This window comes from Triticum aestivum, chromosome 3A, assembly GCF_018294505.1.
Source record: "Triticum aestivum cultivar Chinese Spring chromosome 3A, IWGSC CS RefSeq v2.1, whole genome shotgun sequence".
Classification (NCBI taxonomy): Eukaryota; Viridiplantae; Streptophyta; class Magnoliopsida; order Poales; family Poaceae; genus Triticum; species Triticum aestivum.
Genome location: NC_057800.1, coordinates 486,768,694 through 486,791,453, shown reverse-complemented (window position 1 = coordinate 486,791,453; position 22,760 = coordinate 486,768,694). Strand labels below are relative to the sequence as shown.

Sequence of the window (22,760 nt, the reverse complement as noted above, 5' to 3'; positions counted from 1 at the left end):
AGTTTGAGACATGCGAACCATGTCTATTGGTGTATATGCATGAAGAAACTCCATGCAAATGGACCGTTTGAACTCACTTGATTTTGAATCACTTGAGACATGCAAATCATACCACATGGGCAAGATGACTGAAAGCCTCGTTTTCAGTAAAATGGAACTAGAAAGCAACTTGTTGGAAGTAATACATTTTGATGTGTGCAGTCCAATGAGTGTTGAGGCGTGTAGTGGATATCGTTATGCTCTTACTTCACAGATAATTTGAGTAGGTGTTGAGTATATTTACTTGATGAATCACGAGTCTGAATTATTGAAAGGTTCAAGTAATTTCAGGGTGAAGTTGAAAGATCGTCGTGACAAGAGGATAAAATATCTATGATATGATCATAGAGATGAATATCTGAATTACGAGTTTGGCACAGAATTAAGACATTGTGGAAATTGTTTCACAACTACTACAGCCTGGAACACCATAGTGTGATGGTGTGTCCGAACATCATAACTGCACCCTATTGGATATGATGCATACCATGATGTCTCTTATCGAATTACCACGATAGTTTATGGGTTAGGCATTAGAGACAACCACATTCACTTTAAAAAGGGGCACTACGTAATTCCGATGAGATGACACCGTATGAACTATGGTTTAGAGAAAACCTAAGCTGTCATTTCTTAAAAGTTTGGGGCTGCGACGCTTGTGTGAAAAAGTTTCAGGCTGATAAGCTCGAACCCAAAGCGGATAAATGCATCTTCATAGGACACCCAAAACAGTTGGGTATACCTCCTGTCTCAGATTCAAAAGCAATAAGGGATTGTTTCTAGAATCGGGTCCTTTCTCGAGGAAAAGTTTCTCTCGAAAGAATTGAGTGGGAGGATGGTGGAGACTTGATGAGGTTATTGAACCGTCTCTTCAGCTAGTGTGTGGCAGGGCACAAGAAGTTGTTCCTATGGCACCTACACCAATTGAAGTGGAAGCTTATGATAGTGATCATGAAACTTCAGATTAAGTCACTACCAAACCTCGTAGGTCGACAAGGATGCGTACTACTTCGAAGTGGTACGTAACCCTGTCTTGGAAGTCATGTTGCTAGACAACAATGAACCTACGAGCTATGGAGAAGCGGTGGTGGGCCTGGATTCCGATAAATGGCTCAAGACCATAAAATCCAAGAGAGGATCCATGTATGAAAACAAAGTGTAGACTTTGGAAGAACAACTTGATGGTCGTAAGGCTGTTGAGTACAGATGGATTTTAAAAGGAAGACGGACAATGATGGTAAATGTCACCATTAAGAAAGCTCGACTTGTCATTAAGATGTTTCCCGACAAGTTCAAGGAGTTGACTACGATGAGACTTTCTCACTCGTAGCGATGCTAAGAGTCTGTTGGAATTATATTAGCGATTACTGCATTATTTATGAAATCTTGCAGATAGGATGTCGAAACATTGTTTCCTTGACGATTTTTTTGAGGAAAGGTTGTATGTGATACAACCGGAAGGTTTTGTCAATCCTGAAGGATGCTAATAAGTATGCAAAGCTCCAGTAATCCTTCTAAGGACTGAAGTAAGCATCTCGGAGTTGGAATGTACGCTTTGATGAGATGATCAAAGATTTTGGGTTTATACAAAGTTTATGAGAAACTTGTATTTCCAAAGAAGTGAGTGGGAGCACTATAGAATTTCTGATGAGTATATGTTGTTGACATATTATGGATCAGAAATGACATAGGATTTCTGGAAAGCATATAGGGTTATTTCAAAATGTTTTTCAATGGAAGGCCTGGATTAAGCTACTTGAACATTGAGCATCAAGATCTATGAGGATAGATCAAAACGCTTAATGGTACTTTCAAATGAGCACATACCTTGACATGATCTTGAAGGTGTTCAAGATGGATCAGTCAAAGAAGGAGTTCTTGCCTGAGTGGTAAGGTATGAAGTTAAGACTTAAAGCTCGACCACGGCAGAATAGAAAGAAAGGACGAAGGTCGTCCCCTATGCTTAAGACATAGGCCCTACAGTATGCTATGCTGTGTACCGCACCTGAAATGTGCCTTGCCATGAGTCAGTCAAGGGGTACAAGAGTGATCCAAGAATGGATCACAAGACAGCGGTCAAAGTTATCCTTAGTAACTAGTGGACTAAGGAATTTTCTCGATTATGGAGGTGGTAAAAGAGTTCGTCGTAAAGGGTTACGTCGATGCAAGCTTAACACCTATCCGGATAGCTCTGAGTAGAGATACCGGATATGTATAATGGAGCAACAATTTAGAATAGCTCCAAGTAGAACAGTTATTTGGAATGCTCCAAATGTAGCGTAGTAGTTGCATCTAGGAGATGACATAGAGATTTGTAAAGCGCACACGGATCTGAAAGGTTCAGACCCGTTGGCTATAACCTCTCTCACAAGCATAACATGATCAAACCCAGAACTCATCGAGTGTTAATCACATGGTAAATGTGAACTAGATTATTGACTCTAGTAAACTCTTTGGGTGTTAGTCACATGGGGATGTGACCTTGAGTGTTAATGACGTATCGATGTGAACTAGATTATTGACTCTAGTGCAAGTGAGAGACTGTTGGAAATATGCCCTAGAGGCAATAATAAATTGATTATTATTATATTTCCTTGTTCATGATAATTGTTTATTATCCATGCTAGAATTGTATTGATAGGAAACTCAGATACATGTGTGGATACATAGACAACACCATGTCCCTAGTAAGCCTCTAGTTGACTAGCTCGTTGATCAATAGATGGTTACGGTTTCCTGACCATGGACATTGGATGTCGTTGATAACGGGATCACATCATTAGGAGAATGATGTGATGGACAAGACCCAATCCTAAGCATAGCACTAGATCGTGTAGTTCGTATGCTAAAGCTTTTCTAATGTCAAGTATCATTTCCTTAGACCATGATATTGTGCAACTCCCAGATACCGTAGGAGTGCTTTGGGTGTGCCAAACGTCACAACGTAACTGGGTGGCTATAAAGGTACACTACGGGTATCTCCGAAAGTGTCTGTTGGGTTGGCACGAATCGAGACTGGGATTTGTCACTCCGTGTGGCGGAGAGGTATCTCTGGGCCCACTCGGTAGGACATCATCATAATGTGCACAATGTAATCAAGGAGTTGATCACGGGATGATGTGTTACGGAACGAGTAAAGAGACTTGCCGGTAACGAGATTGAACAAGGTATCGGGATACCGATGATCGAATCTCGGGCAAGTACAATGCCGCTAGACAAAGGGAATTGTATACGGGATTGATTAAGTCCTTGACATCGTGGTTCATCCGATGAGATCATCATGGAACATGTGGGAACCAACATGGGTATCCAGATCCCGCTGTTGGTTATTGACCGGAGAACGTCTCGGTCATGTCTGCATGTCTCCCGAACCCGTAGGGTCTACACACTTAAGGTTCGATGACGCTAGGGTTATAAAGGAAGTTTGTATGTGGTTACCGAATGTTGTTCGGAGTCCCGGATGAGATCCCGGACGTCACGAGGAGTTCCGGAATGGTCCGGAGGTAAAGATTTATATATAGGAAGTCATGTTTTGGTCACCGGAAAAGTTTCGGGTTTTATCGGTAACGTACCGGGACCACCGGGAGGGTCCCGGGGGTCCACCAAGTGGGGCCACCAGCCCCGGAGGGCCACATGGGCTGTAGGGGGTGCTCCTTAGCCTACATGGGCCAAGGGCACCAGCCCCAAGAGGCCCATGCGCCTAGGGTTTCAAGAAGGGAAGAGTCCCACAAGGGGAAGGCACCCCCTAGGTGCCTTGGGGGGGAGGGAATCCTCCCTTGGCCGCCGCCCCCCTAGGAGATTGGATCTCCTAGGGCCGACGCCCCCCCTTGGGCTCCCTATATATAGTGGGGAAGGAGGGCCTCTCAACACACACGATTCGATCTCTCTCGTTGGTGCAGCCCTCCCTCTCTTTCTCCTCATATCCCGCGGTGCTTGGCGAAGCCCTGCAGGATTGCCACGCTCCTCCACCACCACCACACCATCGTGATGCTGCTGGATGGAGTCTTCCCCAACCTCTCCTTCTCCCCTTGCTGGATCAAGGCGTAGGAGACGTCACCGGGCTGTACGTGTGTTGAACACGGAGGTGCCGTCCGTTCGGCACTAGGATCTCCGGTGATTTGGATCACGAAGAGTACGACTCCTTCAACCGCGTTCTCTTGAACGCTTCCGCTTAGCGATCTACAAGGGTATGTAGATGCACTCTCCTTCCCCTCGTTGCTGGTTTCTCCATAGATAGATCTTGGTGACACGTAGGAAAATTTTGAATTTCTGCTACGTTCCCCATCAGGCATCCCAAAGTATGAGTGCTAAATTCACAGATCATGTGATGCTACTGCGTCAAGAATGATGTTTCAATCATGACAATGCCTTTGTACTCATATTGCCATGCTACCGGACAATTATTTCATGTCCAATGTATGAAGTCAATGGATCCAAACATCATTGGATGACCTTTTTATTCACTTTCTACCATAGGCATCTCGGTATTTTCATTAGTGGGAGCGCCCTAGTACTCCATTCCATAGATCTTGATCGCAGCTTTGGTGAATCGTCTCACACACTCGAGGATGAGGTCTTCGTCAATGCGAACATAGTCATCGATGGCATTGGACGAACATCCATAAGCAAGGACTTGCACAACTATTGTGATCTTCTATGATGGACTTGCACTTGATTCTCCTACGGCATGCATCCAATGATATGTATAGTAATACATATCACCAAACAAATGCCCACTAAACGGTACTGTTTGGTCGGCCAATTAGCGAAGGACGCGAACAAGGTCTCGACTAGTTTTAGGAAGCTTCTCGAAGCTTCCACCCGGTTTTGGGAAGGTTTCAGAAGGTCTTTTTTCTTTTCCTTCTTTTCACTGCTTTTTTATTATTATTTTTCCTATTATTTTTCTCTTTTTCCTTTCCAAATTCACAAACATTTATAAAATTCATGATTTCTCTTTGAAAACCGTGAATGCTTTTTGAATTTACAAACTTTTTTTTTCAAATTCATGAACATATTTTGAAAGTAGTAAACAACACGAACATTTTAAAAATTCGCGAACTTTTTCCAAAATCACAAACATTTTGTAATTTAAGATGTTTTTAGATTCATGTACATTTTTTCAATTTTCTATTTTTTAAAATTTTTATTAAAATAATATACTCAGCCAAAATTTGAAAAACAAAGTGAGAAAACAAACTATTTTTAACTAATGAATTTAAAATGCAAGTGTTTTTTTTCAATAACGAGTAATGCCTTTTTTAGCAAAAATACTTTATTAACCATTGGTAATCATTTGTACATAACCCGAAGGCTGCAAAAGCCAAACATGACAACTTGAAACAAGTTGCAATGAATTGCTAGCATTATTATGGGCATCTCCATTGCATCATCTACCGTCATGCTTAAAAATTATACTATCTTCGTATGGAATTAGTTGTCGCTGAAATGGATGTATCTAAACGTATTTTAGTGTTGAATACATCCTTTTGAGCGACAAGTAATTCCGGACGGAGGGAATACCTTCCATGGCATTCTGCATCTATATAACTTCTCTAATGATCATCGCATTTACCCCAAACGCCCAGTCCTGGATGCTACAAATAACACCAGAATAGCAAGAAGCAATAGACTGCGAGCTTAATCCTTGACCGTGAGCGAGGCATAAAGCTTTCCTATATGCAATTGCTTCAACAGACCAGCGATCCATGACTCTGTCAAGTGTCAATAACCAGAACGAAGGCCCCCAAGAAAGCTCTTTTAGTGAAAAATTGCCGCCGGCCGCCCCACTGAAAGCTCTTCCTTTGCTCCACTGAAATCGCCCCATCAACACTCCCTTTTACATCGTGCTTTTAGGCCAAAATACGCTCTATTTTATTGATCGTCAATAACACCGCTCATGGAAATACAATGGGCTGGCCGGCCGTGTTTTCCCCGTGAAATTGCAGCCCAGTTGTACATACTAGGCCCGTCCGTACACATGCCTGTTCTTTACAAAAAAAAATACAAAAAAAATACAAAAAAAAAACTACTACATTCTTCTCAGAAAAAAGAAAAAAAAAGTGACATCTGGGCCCCGACGCCACAGTTCTCGTGCGGCAGTCTGACGACCACCACCACACCAAACAAACCTCACCGGGCCAAGCGGCCGGGGCGCCCGTCCGTCCGTCCCACCGTCCTCTTCCCCTTGCTGCTGCCAGATAGCGCAACGGACCATGGCCGCCGTGGCAGGCCCCACCGTCCTCCGGCTCCGCCCCAGGGCCGCCTCCCTGTCCGCGCCGGCCATCTCCGCCCCTCCTCGCTGCCGCCTCAGCTCCGTAGCCTGCTCCTATCCCAAGGCAATCCCCTCCTCCTCGTGCTCAAACGCCTAGAGCATTTTTCCTCTACCTGTATGACCTCCTCTTTCGTGCTTGGTTAGCGATTAGGTGAGTTTTAATTAGTTGCTGGTAGAAGTCTTAATCGCCCGTATGGATAATTCGAAAAGGATGATTTTATTCCCTCTATTGGGTGCGATGTCAACGTGCCAATGAGTTTCAGTCATTTTTTGCTAGACTTTTTTACTGAAATACGAGTACCTCTTAAATTTTCACTGTTACATACTTACATGTACCTACTCTATGCTCCATATACTTCTGCGATCCTGGATGCTATGAACATGAAAATTGCAGTGAATTGTCTGGTTTAGCAGTACCAGCGTAATGACACGGGGTTATCTCTCAGCTTGCAGGATCATTTGCAGTTCAAAGGGTAAATGGAAGTAGGATGCAGTACTTGGGCACTCCAAAAGGTAATTTTTCCCTTACTTTCTGAAAAGATCTTTATTGAATACACATAGCCCTTTACGTTGATTTTACCACGTGTTAACAGAACAAGTTCTAAGGAGCTCCAGCAACCATGATGGACATAGTAAGCGAATTGTTTCCTGCACTGCTAGCGACAAACAGGAGCCAATTGCTTCGCTTACCTCGGACACACCGGTCTTAGAAGATACCAATAGTAATACTGCAGATTCCTCTGCATCTTTGGGCTCCGATTTTACTGAGAGGAGTGCTGGAAAACCGGGATTCATCTCATTTCATGGCGGCAGCTCTCAAACGTTAAGTGTGGAGGGTGTGCCACATCCTGGCAAGGAAGCATCTAGATTAGTATGGTTTGTTGGTCCAACTATTCTTGTGGCATTCTTGGTTCTTCCATCGCTTTACCTGCGCAGAGTACTCTCAGCCGTGTTTGAGGATTCCCTGTTGACAGGTATCCTTTCTGTGATAATTCAGAAATTTGTTCGTTTCATCCTCAACAACTCTGATAGTGTCTTTTATCTCATTCCTTTACCTCCCAGTCCCACCTTTTATTAGCTGAGGGAAATCAGTTATGTTGGTTACCACTTAACACAATCATATATCTGTTCCTGTTAGTAGCATTTATTCCATTAAAAGGCATGTAAGTAATTGGTGATTGAAAATAGGTAATTTCATTGCTTTACATCTGATCATCCCCCGAACACATTGTAACAATTTTCTAACCCTTAAATGAACACTGATGCACATAATTCGTTCTTGGAATATATTTACACATCTACTCCAAAGACACTACATGTACCATTCCTCATTGGGATGAAAACTAGCCATAGCTGCATTACTGATAGAGTTTTATTGTTGTATGCAGATTTCCTTATACTATTCTTCACTGAGGCTCTGTTTTACGGAGGAGTCGGGATTTTTGTCCTGTTAATTGATAAAGTCTGGAGACCTTTGCAGCAGGTAGCACCTAAGAGCTACATCTGGTCAAAAGCTAGGTTTTTCCGAATTTCTTCAGTAACAACGATGGTTCTAAGCCTGATAATACCGCTTCTGACAATGGGCATGGTTTGGCCCTGGACTGGTCCAGCAGCTTCAGCTACTCTTGCACCTTATCTGGTAGGTCTTGTTGTACAATTCGTATTCGAGCAGTATGCACGGCATCGGAAATCACCTTCTTGGCCAGTTATCCCTATTATCTTTAAGGTAATGTGGTTCTTACTTTATCCTGTTGTTATTTGGATCCTGAAGTTACCCTTTTGGGTTATAATCAAGTGTGATCGGGTGGAAATCTTTATGTCATTGTTAAGATGGTAGTCATTCGTGGTGAACTCATGTTTCGGAGTTTTTTGTTTATCAGTCCAGTTTGTATTTTGCAATTGCTTAATGATAATGTGGAGCCATTTGCAGAATCTAAGTTGTTGTTATACATACATGGTAGGCCCATTTATAGGTCGTGGAACTACTCCCCGGCAATATGGAAAATAATCTTTAATCCTTAACAAATACTCCCTCCGTTCACAAATATAAGATGTTTTGGATATTTCAATATGGACTACATGCAGACTGAAATGAGTGAACAAACACACTAAAACATGTCTATATACTCCCTCTGTTCCATAATATAGTGCATATAGATTTTTTGAAAAGTCAAACTTTGCAAATTTCAATCAAGTTTAGAGAAAACTATTTATATGTACAATACCAAATATATAAAACATGAAACTACATCCTATGATGAATCTAATGATATATGTTTGACATTCTAGATGTAAATATTTTTCTCCACAAACTTGGTCAAAGTTTGTGAGGTTTGACTTTTCAAAACATATATACGCACTACATTATGGAACGGAGGGAGTACATCCAATTCGACAAAAAGTTAGAACATCTTTATTTGTCAACAGAGGGAGTAGCAATTTACCCCTGCTTTCCTATCAATATGATTCGTATCCACTTGTGGTTGGGTATCCTTATTCACTTCGATGCGGGCCAACTGCCTTGTGCATAGTGTGCACATATCATCGCTGGTCCTCGACAGACAGCTCATCCTCGAGCTGAAGTGGCGCCATGTCTGCAACCCTTTGTAGCCCCATGTTGTGGAGATGTTGGGAAAGCTTGCACAAACATGAGAAATGAAGCTCTGATACTAGATTTTATGGGACAACTTGACTAACAATTCTGACAAATATGAAAACAATCTGGCTTATTGATTGTTTTTCTTTAACTGATAACCATATGAAAGGCATGACCGTATAATCTGTTAATCACAAAAGGTACAAGGAGGGTATATACGAAAAGAACTTGTGATATACGAAGGAGAGGGGGAAACAGGAGATATAAAAGGGACTGTATAAGGTTTATTGATTGCTTGGTTACAATGGACATGATGGTAGTCTTTCCTATATGCGGACCTCCTCCCAAGCAATATTTAAGATGAAAGAGATGAAATCCCTAACAAATACTCCCTCTGTCCCATAATATAAGAGAGAGAAGTGCATATTTCAACCCTCAACTTTTGCCCTAGTCTAATTTACAACCCCGAACTTCAATACCATCTAAATTACAACCCCGAACTCTCAAAACTGGCCAGGATTCAACCCTCCCCTCTCTGTTGACCGGTTTTGACCTGGTTGACCGGTTTTGACCAGTCAACAGGTCCAGTCAGCATGCCACATCAGCAAAAAATGCAAAATTTCCAAGGAAACAACCTGTAAAATCGAAGAAAATCCAGGAAAAGAAATAAGAAATTCAATTTCCGAAAAACACGGAAAATAAAAAAACGAATTTCCAGAAAAAACCCAAAAACTCATATTCCAGAAAAAAATCATTTTTTATTTTCCCTAGCTTTTTCGCGAACAATTTTTTCGGAATTTTGCCTTTTTATATTTTTTCCCTGATCTTATAGATTTTTATTTACTTTTTCTTGAAATTTTGAAAAAAAAAATCTGACGTGGCATGCTGATTGGACCCGTTGACTAGTCAAAACTGGTCACCCCAGGTCAAAACCGGTCAACAGGGAGGGGAGGGTTGAATCCTGACCGGTTTTGAGACTTGGGGGTTGTAATTTAGATGGTATTAAAGTTCAGGGTTGTAAATTAGACTAGGGCAAGAGTTCAGGGTTGAAATATGCACTTCTCTCAATATAAGAGCGTTTTTGACACTACACTAGTGTAAAAAACGCTCTTATATTATGGGACAGAGGGAGTAGCAATCAATTAATCATTACTTTCCTAACAGTATGATCCTTATCCATATGTGGTTGGATATTCTTGGATGCAAGGGCTGGCTGCCTTGTGCATAGCATGCAAATAATAAAGTAGCAACTGAGTTTGGGAACATTGAAGTTCAGAAGGGGGGGGGGGGGGGGTCTAACTTTCCATCCTTCAGAAATGATAACTTTGTATCAATGAGGCAAATGTCCTGATATTTCCGTAAACAATATGCTGACAACCCAATATATTACATGGTTCATGTTTAATTTTGATCTGGTTGAGGATTTTAGGCACACGTCACACAACACATCATTTGTAATACAAGCTAAAAAAACACATCATTGATAATACACAGCCCAGTTTCCTTGTAGTGATCACTAGGCACACGTCAGTATTTGGTTCTAGGCTGTTAGCAACCTGTTCCCTCATGTGATAACTGTTTGTTTCATTTCATTGGTAAGTATAGTATAGCTTAGTAATGCCTGGCTGTCTGTGCCTGTTATTAAAGGATTGCCTACTTACACCATACACTATAGCTGCCTACTTTCCTGACTATGACTACTGCTGTTGTGCCATTTACTTTGCTCATGTTCATTCCAGCAAATCATGTGACTACATCTTAGCTGACGTTCTTCTTGAGTGAAATATTTTGGTAGTTCTTAGCATGTCTCATTTCCCCTTCCTTCCAGGTCTACAGGCTTCACCAACTGAACAGGGCAGCTCAACTGGTGACAGCACTCACCTTTTCTGTTAGAGGAACTGAGGCAACAAATCAAACTTTGTCTATCATGAACTCCTTAGGGGCACTACTGACTGTTCTTCAAATTCTTGGCGTTATCTGTGTATGGTCACTCTCGAGCTTTCTGATGAGGTTTCTTCCCTCTTCAGACATTCCAGATCCTTGACTCATAGGCTCATAGCACAGCAATTAAAGTAGTCAATGAATATAGCCTCCTCACTGTAAATTGATCTACCTGGAGCCAGTTTATACATCTGCAGAGGTTATCTTTAGTTTAGGGGTTAAACTGCTTCAGCTGATGAACTGCAGAGAAATTGTCTGATTTGTCGGTCTGGAATTGAATAAACTGAAAAAAAAAGAGCTGATCTGTTGGCTCTTTAGGATGTTCGATGCATGGGGTGTGTATGTGCTTTTCTTGTGGACCGAATACTGGGTAAGTGGGTATCACAAGATCAACTAATTTTGTCTGAAGTTATCCGTAGATTTTAGTTTTATACAATTCTCAACAGTCACCACTCCAATTGGAGTGTTTACACTGTGAAGTACAAAATGAATATGTTTGTTTATGGGTAATGTCAGCGAACGTTTGCTGGGAGAGCATGGCAAAACGAATGTTTTTCATGGCAATTATATTGTGCAGAGCATGACAATTTCTTCAAGTGAGCACGACTTTTACAACAAATCCTTGATTTGCTAGAAATTGCTGTGTTTCCGAAGAAATTGCTACCCTCCCACAACGTTATTCGCATAAAAAAAGTTCGCAAATGTCATGTCTACCGGTGAACGTTTGCTAGCTATTGCAGTCCTTGTTTTCTCATCATCGGTAAGCCAACACAATGGAGTGTTTATGCTAATATTTGCAAGTTATCAAAGGAGCAAATCCAGATATCAATGTCTATAACTTTGTCTTCTGACGTCCTTTTTCCCTTCTTTTTCCACCCATTCAGCTCCTACTTAAAAGTTAGGTAAAGTTCCATCTTTATTTCTTTCTTTCATAATCCCTTCCCACCCCACCTTCTATGTTTCCAGTTATGCCCCCCCCCCTGATGACCCACACCTTGCTTACAAAAAAAAGTTTTCTTTGATAAGTTAACAAATATTAATTTATTGACAACCAAAGTTCATTTTTTGTAAGTAATCACATCAACAATAATACAATTGCAGGCAAATCATCGTGCTTGCGTATAAAACATACGCGCATACAGTTATGTAGCTGTAAGCTGATGAACTTAGCTATACAACCCCGAGTTAGATGCATCGACAAGGTTTTCCATTCTCCACGGAACTGAAAATGGAAATTGGCCGGCGTAATCCAGACGGGCGACACATCAGGCGATCATGATCCAAGTTTTTTTGGTCCTTCCCGTCCGATCTTTCTCTCCTCGCCGTTACCAGAAGTTGTCGTCGGGCAAAGCCTGAACAACCCATGGTGGCGGCACGTAGTGGCGGCGCCACGGTAAGGGCGGCTATGGTCGGCCGCCCCGGTAGCCGAAATCCACTATATGAAAAATACGATTTGTTTTATACATGGACTGGTACATGTGGGGATTTGCACGTCAAACACAAACCTAGTAGCAGCCCATATCTCCAATCTAGTGAGTCCGGCCACACCCGCAATCCCAGGCAGTCCCAGGAAATCCCCAAATACACCTAAAAAAAAGGAAATCCTCAAATCGAGCCAGGTAGCCAGCGTCTAGAGAGACTAAGAGCATCTATAACTAGGCGTCTTAAACCCGTCTCATACGCCCGTCCACTTCACTTCCAATCCCCTCCCTCTGATCCGATGGCCGGCGATGGAACCAGCGGCGGATCCGGTTCAAAATCCGACGGGTCGAACATCAACGTGGAGGAGATGGCCCTCCGCATGTTAGTACTTCTCTATAACGTTCATGTCAGATTTTGTGATTTTTGGTGGTTACATCACCTAGCTGTTGAGAATCTTGAACTGATCTGAATCATTGGTTATGTTAATTTTTGATTGCATCTAGCTTCATATTTGAATTTTATGAGATTTGGTTCAGCGCACTTGCATTTCTCAATAAAAAAAATTGTACCTCAAATGTTCCACCCTAGCTAAGTTCAACTTCTGGATCCGTCACTGGCGGCACGGCCCTGAATGGTTCCACCACGGTCATCCTCGGCAGTGACTCAAAGAGAACAATAGTAGTGACAAGAATAGGAACGGCATGGCGACGATCCCAGAGCAGCTGAGCGACACGTTGCGCTCAACATCGATCTTACGAATCGCGCAACGGCGACAAGAAGCGCAGCGGCATGGTGACGATCTGGGATCACCGGCCGCGACGCGTTGCATTCAGTTGTGATCATACGAATCACACGCAAGCAACCACATGACACCTGATGATGTATGCGCATGGCTTAGCTCTGGCTAAGTGTGCCCCAGAGGCAGTATGCAGCAGCGGCTCACCGATGACCACCAGATACAGGCGACGCGGCAGTCCGCGCAACTAAAGAAAAAGAAAATGGAAGGATTCTTCTTAATACATAATAAATAGTTATAAAAAAATATACATAATAAATAAAGACACCTTAGAATGAGCGTTCCCGAGGGCGATTACACTTTGAATTTGATAAATGTTCTAAAAATAATTTGAGGGTTCTTTTTTATTTCGGATTGGAGTAGTATAATTGCTAAAAAATTAAGTATTTCATTGTGCAATTCTAAAATAAAGTAAGTCCATTTTCCTATTCTTTTTTATATAGTTCTTGATACAATCCCTTACTTTTTACCTTCTTGTAGACCTGCGGAACAATTTTTTGGTTGTGCGAACCAAAAAGAATGGTGTTTTTGGTTGACGTATTTCTTTTTTCTTCGGACAAGATAATTCCGGTAGTGAGAATGAGATTTCTGCAACGATCGTAAACCCTCAAATAAAGGACTTACTTTATTTTAGATTGTGGAATGTAAAAAATTAAGTAACAATGAATTTCCCTAAAAGGTAGAGGATGATACATCAAATAATCTATAACGATCAACTAAGAAAAATCCTAGATGAGTGGTCGGTGGCCGGCGATCCCCACATCCAGCCTGTTGGGCGCTCCTCTTGAGGCCAGTTCTTTTGGACGATTCTCCCATAATCTTAAGAATCGACCCTTCACCCAGCTTCTCCCAGAATCTTGTATCCATATTTTTTTTACAATCCTAGTTGTTCTCATCCTAACTAGCTAGGATTATAAATAAATATGCGTTCAAGATTCTAGAAGAAGCTAGGTGAAGGGTTGATTCTCAAGATTATGGGAGAATCGACCAAAAAAACTGGGCCTTGGGTTGTCATGGTGGTGCGATTTGGTTTCCCTAACAGTGCATGTAGCCATGGGGGGTGGTTTACATGACCTCCGGTGGTCGCTATGGCCCTCCTTAACTGAGCCTGCCAAGGTGACCCCAATTAACCCAACCAGACGATGTGACTCCAAACTGCTCGACGATGGATCTTGGTAGTACGACAACATCCAACGACGAAAGACAAAGTGGCAGGTCAAGATGACCGCCATCTATGTCCGTGTGAGGATGTCTTCAGCTCGGTAACACATATGTCGCATGGTATTGGGTTGCTGGCAAGGGCGGTGGCGCATGCTGGTGTTGTCTTCTATAGATCTAGCACCGACTACCAGTAATGAGGTCGATGAAGCGGTGCCAGATAATCCTATATTAGGAATTTGGCTTTGCCGATGACCTTCCTCTCTCACCAATGATTTCATCGGATCTCACACGAGGACCATGCATGCATGTAATTCTTGGTATTGTGGAAAGTTGAGGCGACAACACAATATGATTTCAGTTTGATAAAAACCCTAGGTCTGACCCTAGTTGGGTTACACCTTGCAATGGTGACGTTTTCACGTCGTTGCCTTCTTGAAGGAGTCACTGAAGTTTGCTCAGACTTGATCTTCAAGGTGAAAACCCACGATATGGCCTTTAATGGTTGGATCCTACGACAACAGCGCTTGAGCATCGCTCTCTTCTTAGAGACATTGTTATCAAATACCCCTTCTCATTGTCCTTGTTATGTCAAGAGGCCATTGTTGATGCTGATGGTCATTGCACTAGTTTGTCAAACATGTGTTTGATCGCTTGAGAGTTCTTTTTGCTCCACCTACGCATGGCTCCGGTATTGACTTTGCACTTTGCTGGTGTGATTAATTGTGTGTCTGCGTTGGTGTTGATTGTGTAGATCCTAGTCATGAAGAGGGGGATGTGTGTATTCTGTTTGTATCCCCTTGATGCTTCATTTTAAGTCGAGAAAATCCATCATCATTTATAAAGGGGAAAAGTGCATCGATGATTTGTCATCGCTTTTTTATGAAAAATAATTTGTTACTTTAGTAATAAGCAACTTTTAGGTTTGTCCATGCTATGTAAATATATACATACACACAGGCATAAAGGGCATGTTATGTGAATATACTCCGCGAATTTCATATCATAACTCATGCATAAGAGCAACTCCAATGGGGCGACCATTTCGTCCGCTGCTGTCCGTTTGGGTTGGCGCAGACAGAAAAGTCGGCCCAAAGCGCCGATCCAAACGGACGCGCGTCCGCTTTTTGTCCACGGGTGACCCATTTCCGGCCCATTTTTGAGTCGGATTTGCGTCAGCGCAGACACGCGACGGACACGCGCTCGCTCGCCTTCTCCTTTCCCCGGGCCCGCTGGTCGGTGGCTCATTGGTCTCCCCCTAACCCCAGCCAACAGCAATCCTCACCCGCCTCCTTCGTCACTGACGCCGCCACCCTTTTTCGCCGGCGACTCTGCCAGTTGCCACCGCCTCCACATCCGCCCAGCAACGCCGCTCACTCCCCCTGTCGCCCCCTCCGCTACCGTCTTGCTGCCGGGGAGCAAACCGTTTCCCACCGCCGCTCTGAAAGGATCGATATAGTTGACTAGAGCGGGGGGTGAATAGGCAACTAACAATTTTTAGCTTTTCTTTAACAATTTAAACTTTGCATCAAAGAAGGTTGTCTAGATGTGTAATTAAGTGAGCAACCTATATGATGCATCAATGATAAGTACACAAGCAAGTAAGAGATATATCACAAATAAGCTTGCACAAGTAAAGGCACGAGATAACCAAGAGCGGAGCCGGTGGAGACGAGGATGTGTTACCGAAGTTCCTTCCCTTTGAAGGGAAGTATGTCTCTGTTGGAGCGGTGTGGAGGCACAATGCTCCCCAAGAAGCCACTAGGGCCACCGTATTCTCCTCATGCCCTCACACAATGCGAGATGCCGTGATTCCACTATTGATGCCCTTGGAGGAGGCGACCGAACCTTTACAAACAAGGTTGGGGCAATCTCCACAACTTAATTGGAGGCTCCCAACGACACCATGAAGTTTCACCACAATGGACTATGGCTCCGCGGTGACCTCAACCGTCTAGGGTGCTCAAACACCCAAGAGTAACAAGATCCACAAGGGATTAGTGGAGGGAATCAAATTTCTCTTGGTGGAAGTGTAGATCGGGGCCTTCTCAACCACTCCCGAGCAAATCAACAAGTTTGATTGGCTAGGGAGTGAGATCGGGCGAAAATGGAGCTTGGAGCAACAATGGAGCTTAGGGTTAGAAGAGGTAGTCAACTAGAGGAAGAAGACACCCCTTATATAGCTGTGGACAAAATCCAACCGTTATCCACCTAACCAGCCCGCGACATGCGGTACTACCGCCCCTGACCAGCGGTACTACCGTAAGGTCACGTGGTACTACTGCCCCTGACCAGCGGTACTACCGCAAGGCCATGCGGCACTACCGTGAGGGACTGCGGTACTACCGCAGCAGCAGGAGGAGTTAGGGCAGACCTGTAGCACAAGGGCTGAGGGCGGTACTGCCGCAGGCTCGGTACTACCGCTCCCTCTTGCGGTACTACCGCAAGGAAGGAAACTCCTAGCCTGGTAAGAGCGCGGATGAATAAAAATACATCCGTGCCTACTTCCGCTGGAAAACAGACGAAGCAAAAATCCGACACAGTACTACCGCAGAGGAGCGGTACTACCGCCTGGCAGCTGACCCAGGCCGCGCGCGGTACTACCACGGAGGCGCGGATGTAAAAAATTACATCCGCCCCTACTACCGTGATGAAGCGGCACTTGGCCTAGGGGCCACGGTACTACGGCTCAGGGGGAGCGGTACTACCGTGGGCTCCTGCGGTACTACCGTGCCGAAGTACGGTACTACCGCAGGTGCCTGCGGTACTACCGCTCCAGGGAGCAGTACTACCGCAAGCCCATCATCAGCAACCATGACAAAACAAAGAGGAAAAACGGAGGATGCTCCAGTGCGAATGGGAAAGGAGGAGACAAGGAAGAAAACGTGTACGTGATGATTCCACCTGAACTTTCCGACGCGGACCCCCTCTTAATAGTACGGCTTTCCTACTATTCAAATCCACCAAAAAGAAACATAGAAAAACATCGTCTTCAATAGTCTTCGAGGGGCACCAAACCGTCTTGTGCCTGGCGATGAAACGTCTGGGAAACTCAAGGCACAGGATTAGTCCGCAAAAGCATTGTCATCAATCACCAAAACACCTTAGGGATAAATATGCCCTTACAATCTCCCCCTTTTTGATGGATTGATGATAATACGGGATTTGCACAAAGGGAAATAATATTGAGCAAACGCAAACCCCTCCTCTCTAGAATATAGACGGGCTCCCCCTAGATGTGTGCAAACTAGATGGGTGCTTTGGACTGCACGACACACATACTAGGATCAAAACTCCCCCTATATTTTAGAGACAAGGCATATCTTGCAATAGTAAGGCTAACACTAGACAAGATAGCAAATACGAGCATAACATAAGTAGCACAATCATAAGCTCACTAAGATAGGATAGAGTGCATATGTCTTACATCATATGAAGGATAAGTCTCAAAGGCGCAAACCAAACCAAAGCAAACGAGGTCCAAACGACAAAACAAACACACCAAACACGACACATGACTCGCAAGCATGCAAATCCCTACACTCTCTCCCCCTTTGGCATCGAGATGCCAAAAACGCAGAGAGGACACGTACACTCAATGGGTGGCTCAGGCAGAGAAATCATCCCAACTCTCCTCGTGCTCCTCATCAGACTCAGCGGCGGGGACGGTCTCCTCGATGTCCTCCTCAGAATCAGTCCACTTGTAGCCTTGCTTCGCCATCCATGCAGCCTCTGGCGTGATGACCTCCTCAGAACCGCCAGAGACGTCCTCTCCAAAGACCCTCATAATCTTCTTGTCGCGGGGGCGACTCTCCTTGGATGCCACATGAGTCCTGTACTGCCCCTTTGCTTGCATGCAGAAAAGAGTCTTTATCTTGTCCTTCAACTTCTTGGCCCATGAGGGCTCAGAGGAAGGATGGGAAGACCTAGCAGCATGGTCCTCAGCAACATCCTCTGCTCCAGCCTCCTCCTCATCAACAGCCCTCCTAGCAGCAGATGCCTCAGCACGAGTAGTAGTGTTGGCCCAGTTGGGCTTGACACGGAGACTGATGGGCTCATGCCGAATCCAGTTTGGAGCAAGGAACTCATCACCAGGGTACAGCTTCTCCCAAGTCGTGGAGATCAACAGAAATAGGTATGGTCCATAGATAGGAACCTTGCAGGTGAACACCGCAAACCGAAGCTCACACCACATGATGTGTGAGACATCAAGTGGCTGAGTCTGAGACACACGTGCCTCCTCGCACAGGAGCATCATATCCACCAGATAGGCATGAACTTTGTCCTTGTCGCCAATGCGAGGGAACAGAGAGTTGAGGAAGATGTGATGCATGATATCCAGAAAGGAGTTCAGCACCCATGTCGACTTGCCACTGGGAAGCACCTTCTCAACATAGAACGGCTGTAACTTGTTCTTGCTAGCAGACTCAGGATTGGCATGGGGGCGAACACCAACGGGTGTGGTGAGCCCGTCATCAGGAACTTGGAGTAGATTCATGAACTCCTTCTAGGTAGCAGTCAACTTACGGCCATTGGTCATCCAGGTCATCCTCCGCTCCTCCCCGGGGTGAAAGTAAACTGAGGCAAAGAACTGACAGATAAGCTCAGGGTCATAGTCAAGATGGAAAGAGATCACATGTTCAATACCGAACTGCTCCACCAAATCCAAAGCTTCTCCAAAGTACTCACGAAACTTGTCCTTCCTCAAGTGATTCATGTCTATCCACTTGACATCCACGTAGGTATTTTGCTTGTTCTTGATTACATCTAGATAAACAAGAGTCTGTTGCTTGGTCCAAAACAATTCACTGCCTTTGAGGATAGCACGAGCATTCACATAAGGGTTGATCTTCCAGCGTTCGATGTACTCAGCAAGGGGAATCTCGTCCATGCCCTTAGGGGGTTCCTTGTTCTTGCTAGCGGTGCTCTTGACATTGTGCTTGGGGGCACTGGAGCCCTCTGGCGCTTCATCTTGATGATTGCGCAGTCGCTTGGAGCCAGTGTCACGACTGGGATTGGAACGACGAGAGCCACCACCTAAGAAACAAGAGAAAGCACACACAAAGAACGAGAAGAATCAATGCAAAGACCTTAGCAAAATAAGAGAAACAAGTAGAAAGCATACGTGGTAATTGCCACGAGAGAGATTGGACACCAACGGTAGTACTGCCAGGGCGTGCGGTACTAAAATTTTAGTACCGCTCCTAGTCGCGGTAGTACCGTGTGAGGTCACAGTAGTACCGTGGCTTGGAGCGGTAGTAAGATCTTAGTGCCACAGCACGTGCGGTAGTACCGGACTAGCGGTAGTACCGCACAAGAGGCGCGGTAGTACCGCACCGCGTCAGATCCGAACCACTTTTGAATCTGAGAAGAAACCGTGAAACCACGGCGGTACTACGGTTGATCAAATCTACCATGGGACAATATATCAAGTATAATTTCTATGCAACATGACTCTCCTACATCCTACTCTTGCAAAGATTTGGCCTAAAATCTCACGAACAACATGCATCTCCCCAAAAACCTAGAAGTGAAAGAACAACAAAGAAAGAGAGGGATTTGGGGAGAAACCTTGGTCCATGGCAAGAGGAAGTGGTGGCGAACGATCCCACCGGTCGGAATCCGAGGAGAGTGGCCGGAGACGGAGATCCAGCGAGGACCTCCGGCGCCATTCTTGAGCGAGAGACAGAGAGATGGTGGGGAGAGAGACAAGTGAATGGGTATGGGGAGTTGGAACTCCCCTGCCCGAGTCATAACCCCCACGCACTCGTCAGCGTGGTAGTACCGCGCTTCATTGCGGTAGTACCGCTCGGCGGAAGTACCGCACCTGAGCGGTAGTACCACTCTCCCAGGCGGCAGTAAAAAATTACTGCCGCGCTAGGTGCGGTAGTACCGTGCACTCCATACGCGGTAGTACCGTGGCAGGCCGCGGTAGTACCGCGGGCTCAAGAAGTTGCACGTTTCAAACAAGAAAATAGGTCTTCGCATCGAAACTTCAAGCCAACAAGACACCACAAGAACACACTCAACACAAAGAAAGAAAGGCAAGAGACAACAAGAAACAACCTCGAGACACAATGTGACGCCCCGAGACCGATGCTCGAGAAGACTTCCATATATTCCGGGTTTCGCCGTGTGTTTCATTTGTGCTTACCCTTTTATTTTTGCATTGCATCATGTCATCATGCCATCATCTCATAAATCTTTTGCATCTCAACTAAATAAATTGTGTGGATTTTCCATCCATTTAAATCGAGGGAAGAGTGGCTTCTCTTTATAACATATCCTCCTAATATTTAGGGAGCTATTATAAATATTCCACTATTTTGGAATTCACCTTAACACACTTGCAAAATCCCAATGCCTTTGTTATCACAACTCTTGGCCTCTAACTTTGCTATATATCCTTTCTCTATTTTTCCGGAGCTCCACCGAGATTCTCAATCATTTCTGGACCGTCCTAGCACCCACTTTCTATTAGAACCCATTTGAATTAAATTCAAATGAGTGTGGACCTAGTTTTCCCAAACCTCTTCCAACCATTTTTGTTAAATCCTTCATATTTTCTTGGTCCAAGGAAAATATCCCTGTTGGTCTAATTCCTTTTCTAATTCTCTCTTTCTGTTCTCCAAAGTTCTCTTTTTTTATTTTTTTATTGGGAGCCCAATTTAGCTTTCCAGGCTGGCCCTCTCCTTCTCTCTTCCTAGTCTTCCTTTAGCCCAGCACAACAAGGCCAACCACTTGACCTTTTGGCCCAAGGCTCGTATCCCTCCTAACCCTAGGCGCATCTGGACCCTCTCCCTCGCGCCGCCAGAGTCAGCGAGCGATGCGGCCTCGCTCGACCCCTCCTTCTCTCGATCTCCCTCTCGGTCCTTCTCTCGCCCGATCCATCCCCTCTCCCCTCGATCTCTCCCTTTCTTTCCTCCTAGCGCCGCCAAAGGAGGAGCCCGATCCCCATCGCAGCCTCTCCCTCGCGAGCACCCTCCTCCCCCTTCCCATTCGCCTGCCTCGACATGGGGCCTTGCTCCTCCTCCTGCCTCGTCCATGGAAGCCGCCGCCTCGACTTCTGGCTCCGACCTCCACCGGCCGCTCCCTCCCGGGCCTTGGCCTCGTCCTCGACTACCCAGGCCAGAGCTCCCACTGCTGCGCCTTGGACAGGAGGTCCCTCACGGCCGCCCGCCGCCGTCCTTGTCCGCGTCCGTGGAACCAGGCCGCCGAGCTCCACCAAGCCCCGCCGTCGTGTCCGGTCGCTGCCGGCCATCCTCCTGCCGCTCCTGCTACCCGCCTCTGCTCTACACGCACGGCCCCTGCGTCTGTGGCTTCGCCTCCGTCGAGCTCGCCCCGCCGCCTCCGTTCTACTCCGGCCAGATCCAGTTGGCCCCGTCCTCCTCCATCTGGGGACTCGCCGTTCCCCTCGTCACGTCGCCGGAGTTCATGCCCAAGGCCGCTACAACCTCACCAACGGCCGCGTCCTTGCCTTCATGTACTACTATTGCGAGATGCCAGGGCCACCACTACACCTGTACATCGTGCCGTGTTCGTTCGCACGCCAAGACCGGACCCATCAAGTACAACCACACCATGTTGATACGGGAACCACTACCGTCGACCTCCGAAGAACATGGTTTTGCCGAGTACCCTTTTGTTTTGTCAAGACCATCAAGTCCCACGACGACCTTGTACCACTACCGTTACAAGAACCGAGACCGGCAAGTCCGAAGACCCAAGTACCATGACGCCAAGTACCCCTTCGGATCGCCAAGGTGGTTCTCGAACGTTGACGAGGTTCCGATAAGACCGTCGACGTGTACAACCACAATGTGAACGTGTGCCCGGCGACCCCGAAGACCTATGTTACACCAAGTACCACGACGACCTTTGACATGTACCCCTACATCGCACCGAACATGTACCACTACGTTTGGAGGCATCGGATCCGTCAAGTTCCACTACCGCCGTGAACAACTACCGTCGCCAAGATCGCGAGAACCCCTACTTCCTCCTCGAAACATGAACGACTACCGTCGACCCCAAGTGACTCGGATTCGTCAAGTCCTTCTACGGAAACGTGTACCTCTACCGTCGCGAGTACCTCTACCGTCGTCGTGTACCCCCTACTTCCACCACGTCCCGAGAACGTATACTTCCTCTACTTGGCACCGAACGAGAACCGGCCCGTTTGCACGCTTCGAAGGTATAACCCCGAAACGACCGCCCGTGGACGAATGCATATGTTGTATGAAATGCTCGCGGTTGCACCGTGCCCGACGTGTTTCTTGCATGTTCCCCGTTGCCATGCCGTCGTCTCGTGGGAACCCGGTTGCCGGGATCACCCCACCTTCTATCGCATGTCACGCTCCCGTCACTTTTCCTTTTGCACCGGTATCTCCGTGAGCTATCGGAACCGGAATGTTGCCGTGGCACCATTTCCGTTGTCATTGTTGTGGCACCCCTTTTGTTTCCGCCACGATGACAAATGCTTCTTTATGCTCATGTCAACTTTTAATAAAAATTGCATAAACTTGTTCATGTCATTC

At 45.4% G+C, this 22,760-nt stretch overlaps 1 protein-coding gene across 2 annotated transcripts; it reads left to right on the top strand.

The window, feature by feature from the left end:
• Positions 1-6,084: 6,084 nt before the first annotated feature.
• On the top strand, positions 6,085-11,255 carry LOC123061771 (uncharacterized). 2 transcript variants are annotated; one of them, XM_044485029.1, is made up of 5 exons: positions 6,085-6,374; positions 6,757-6,823; positions 6,904-7,284; positions 7,699-8,036; positions 10,735-11,255. In XM_044485029.1, exons 1-5 carry the CDS (start codon positions 6,252-6,254, stop codon positions 10,948-10,950), a joined length of 1,125 nt encoding a protein of 374 aa, XP_044340964.1. In that variant the 5' UTR covers positions 6,085-6,251; the 3' UTR covers positions 10,951-11,255. The 2 variants fall into 2 exon arrangements, with proteins under 2 accessions (XP_044340964.1, XP_044340965.1); XM_044485030.1 differs by having other exon boundaries at positions 6,211-6,461.
• The last annotated feature ends 11,505 nt before the right edge of the window (positions 11,256-22,760 follow it).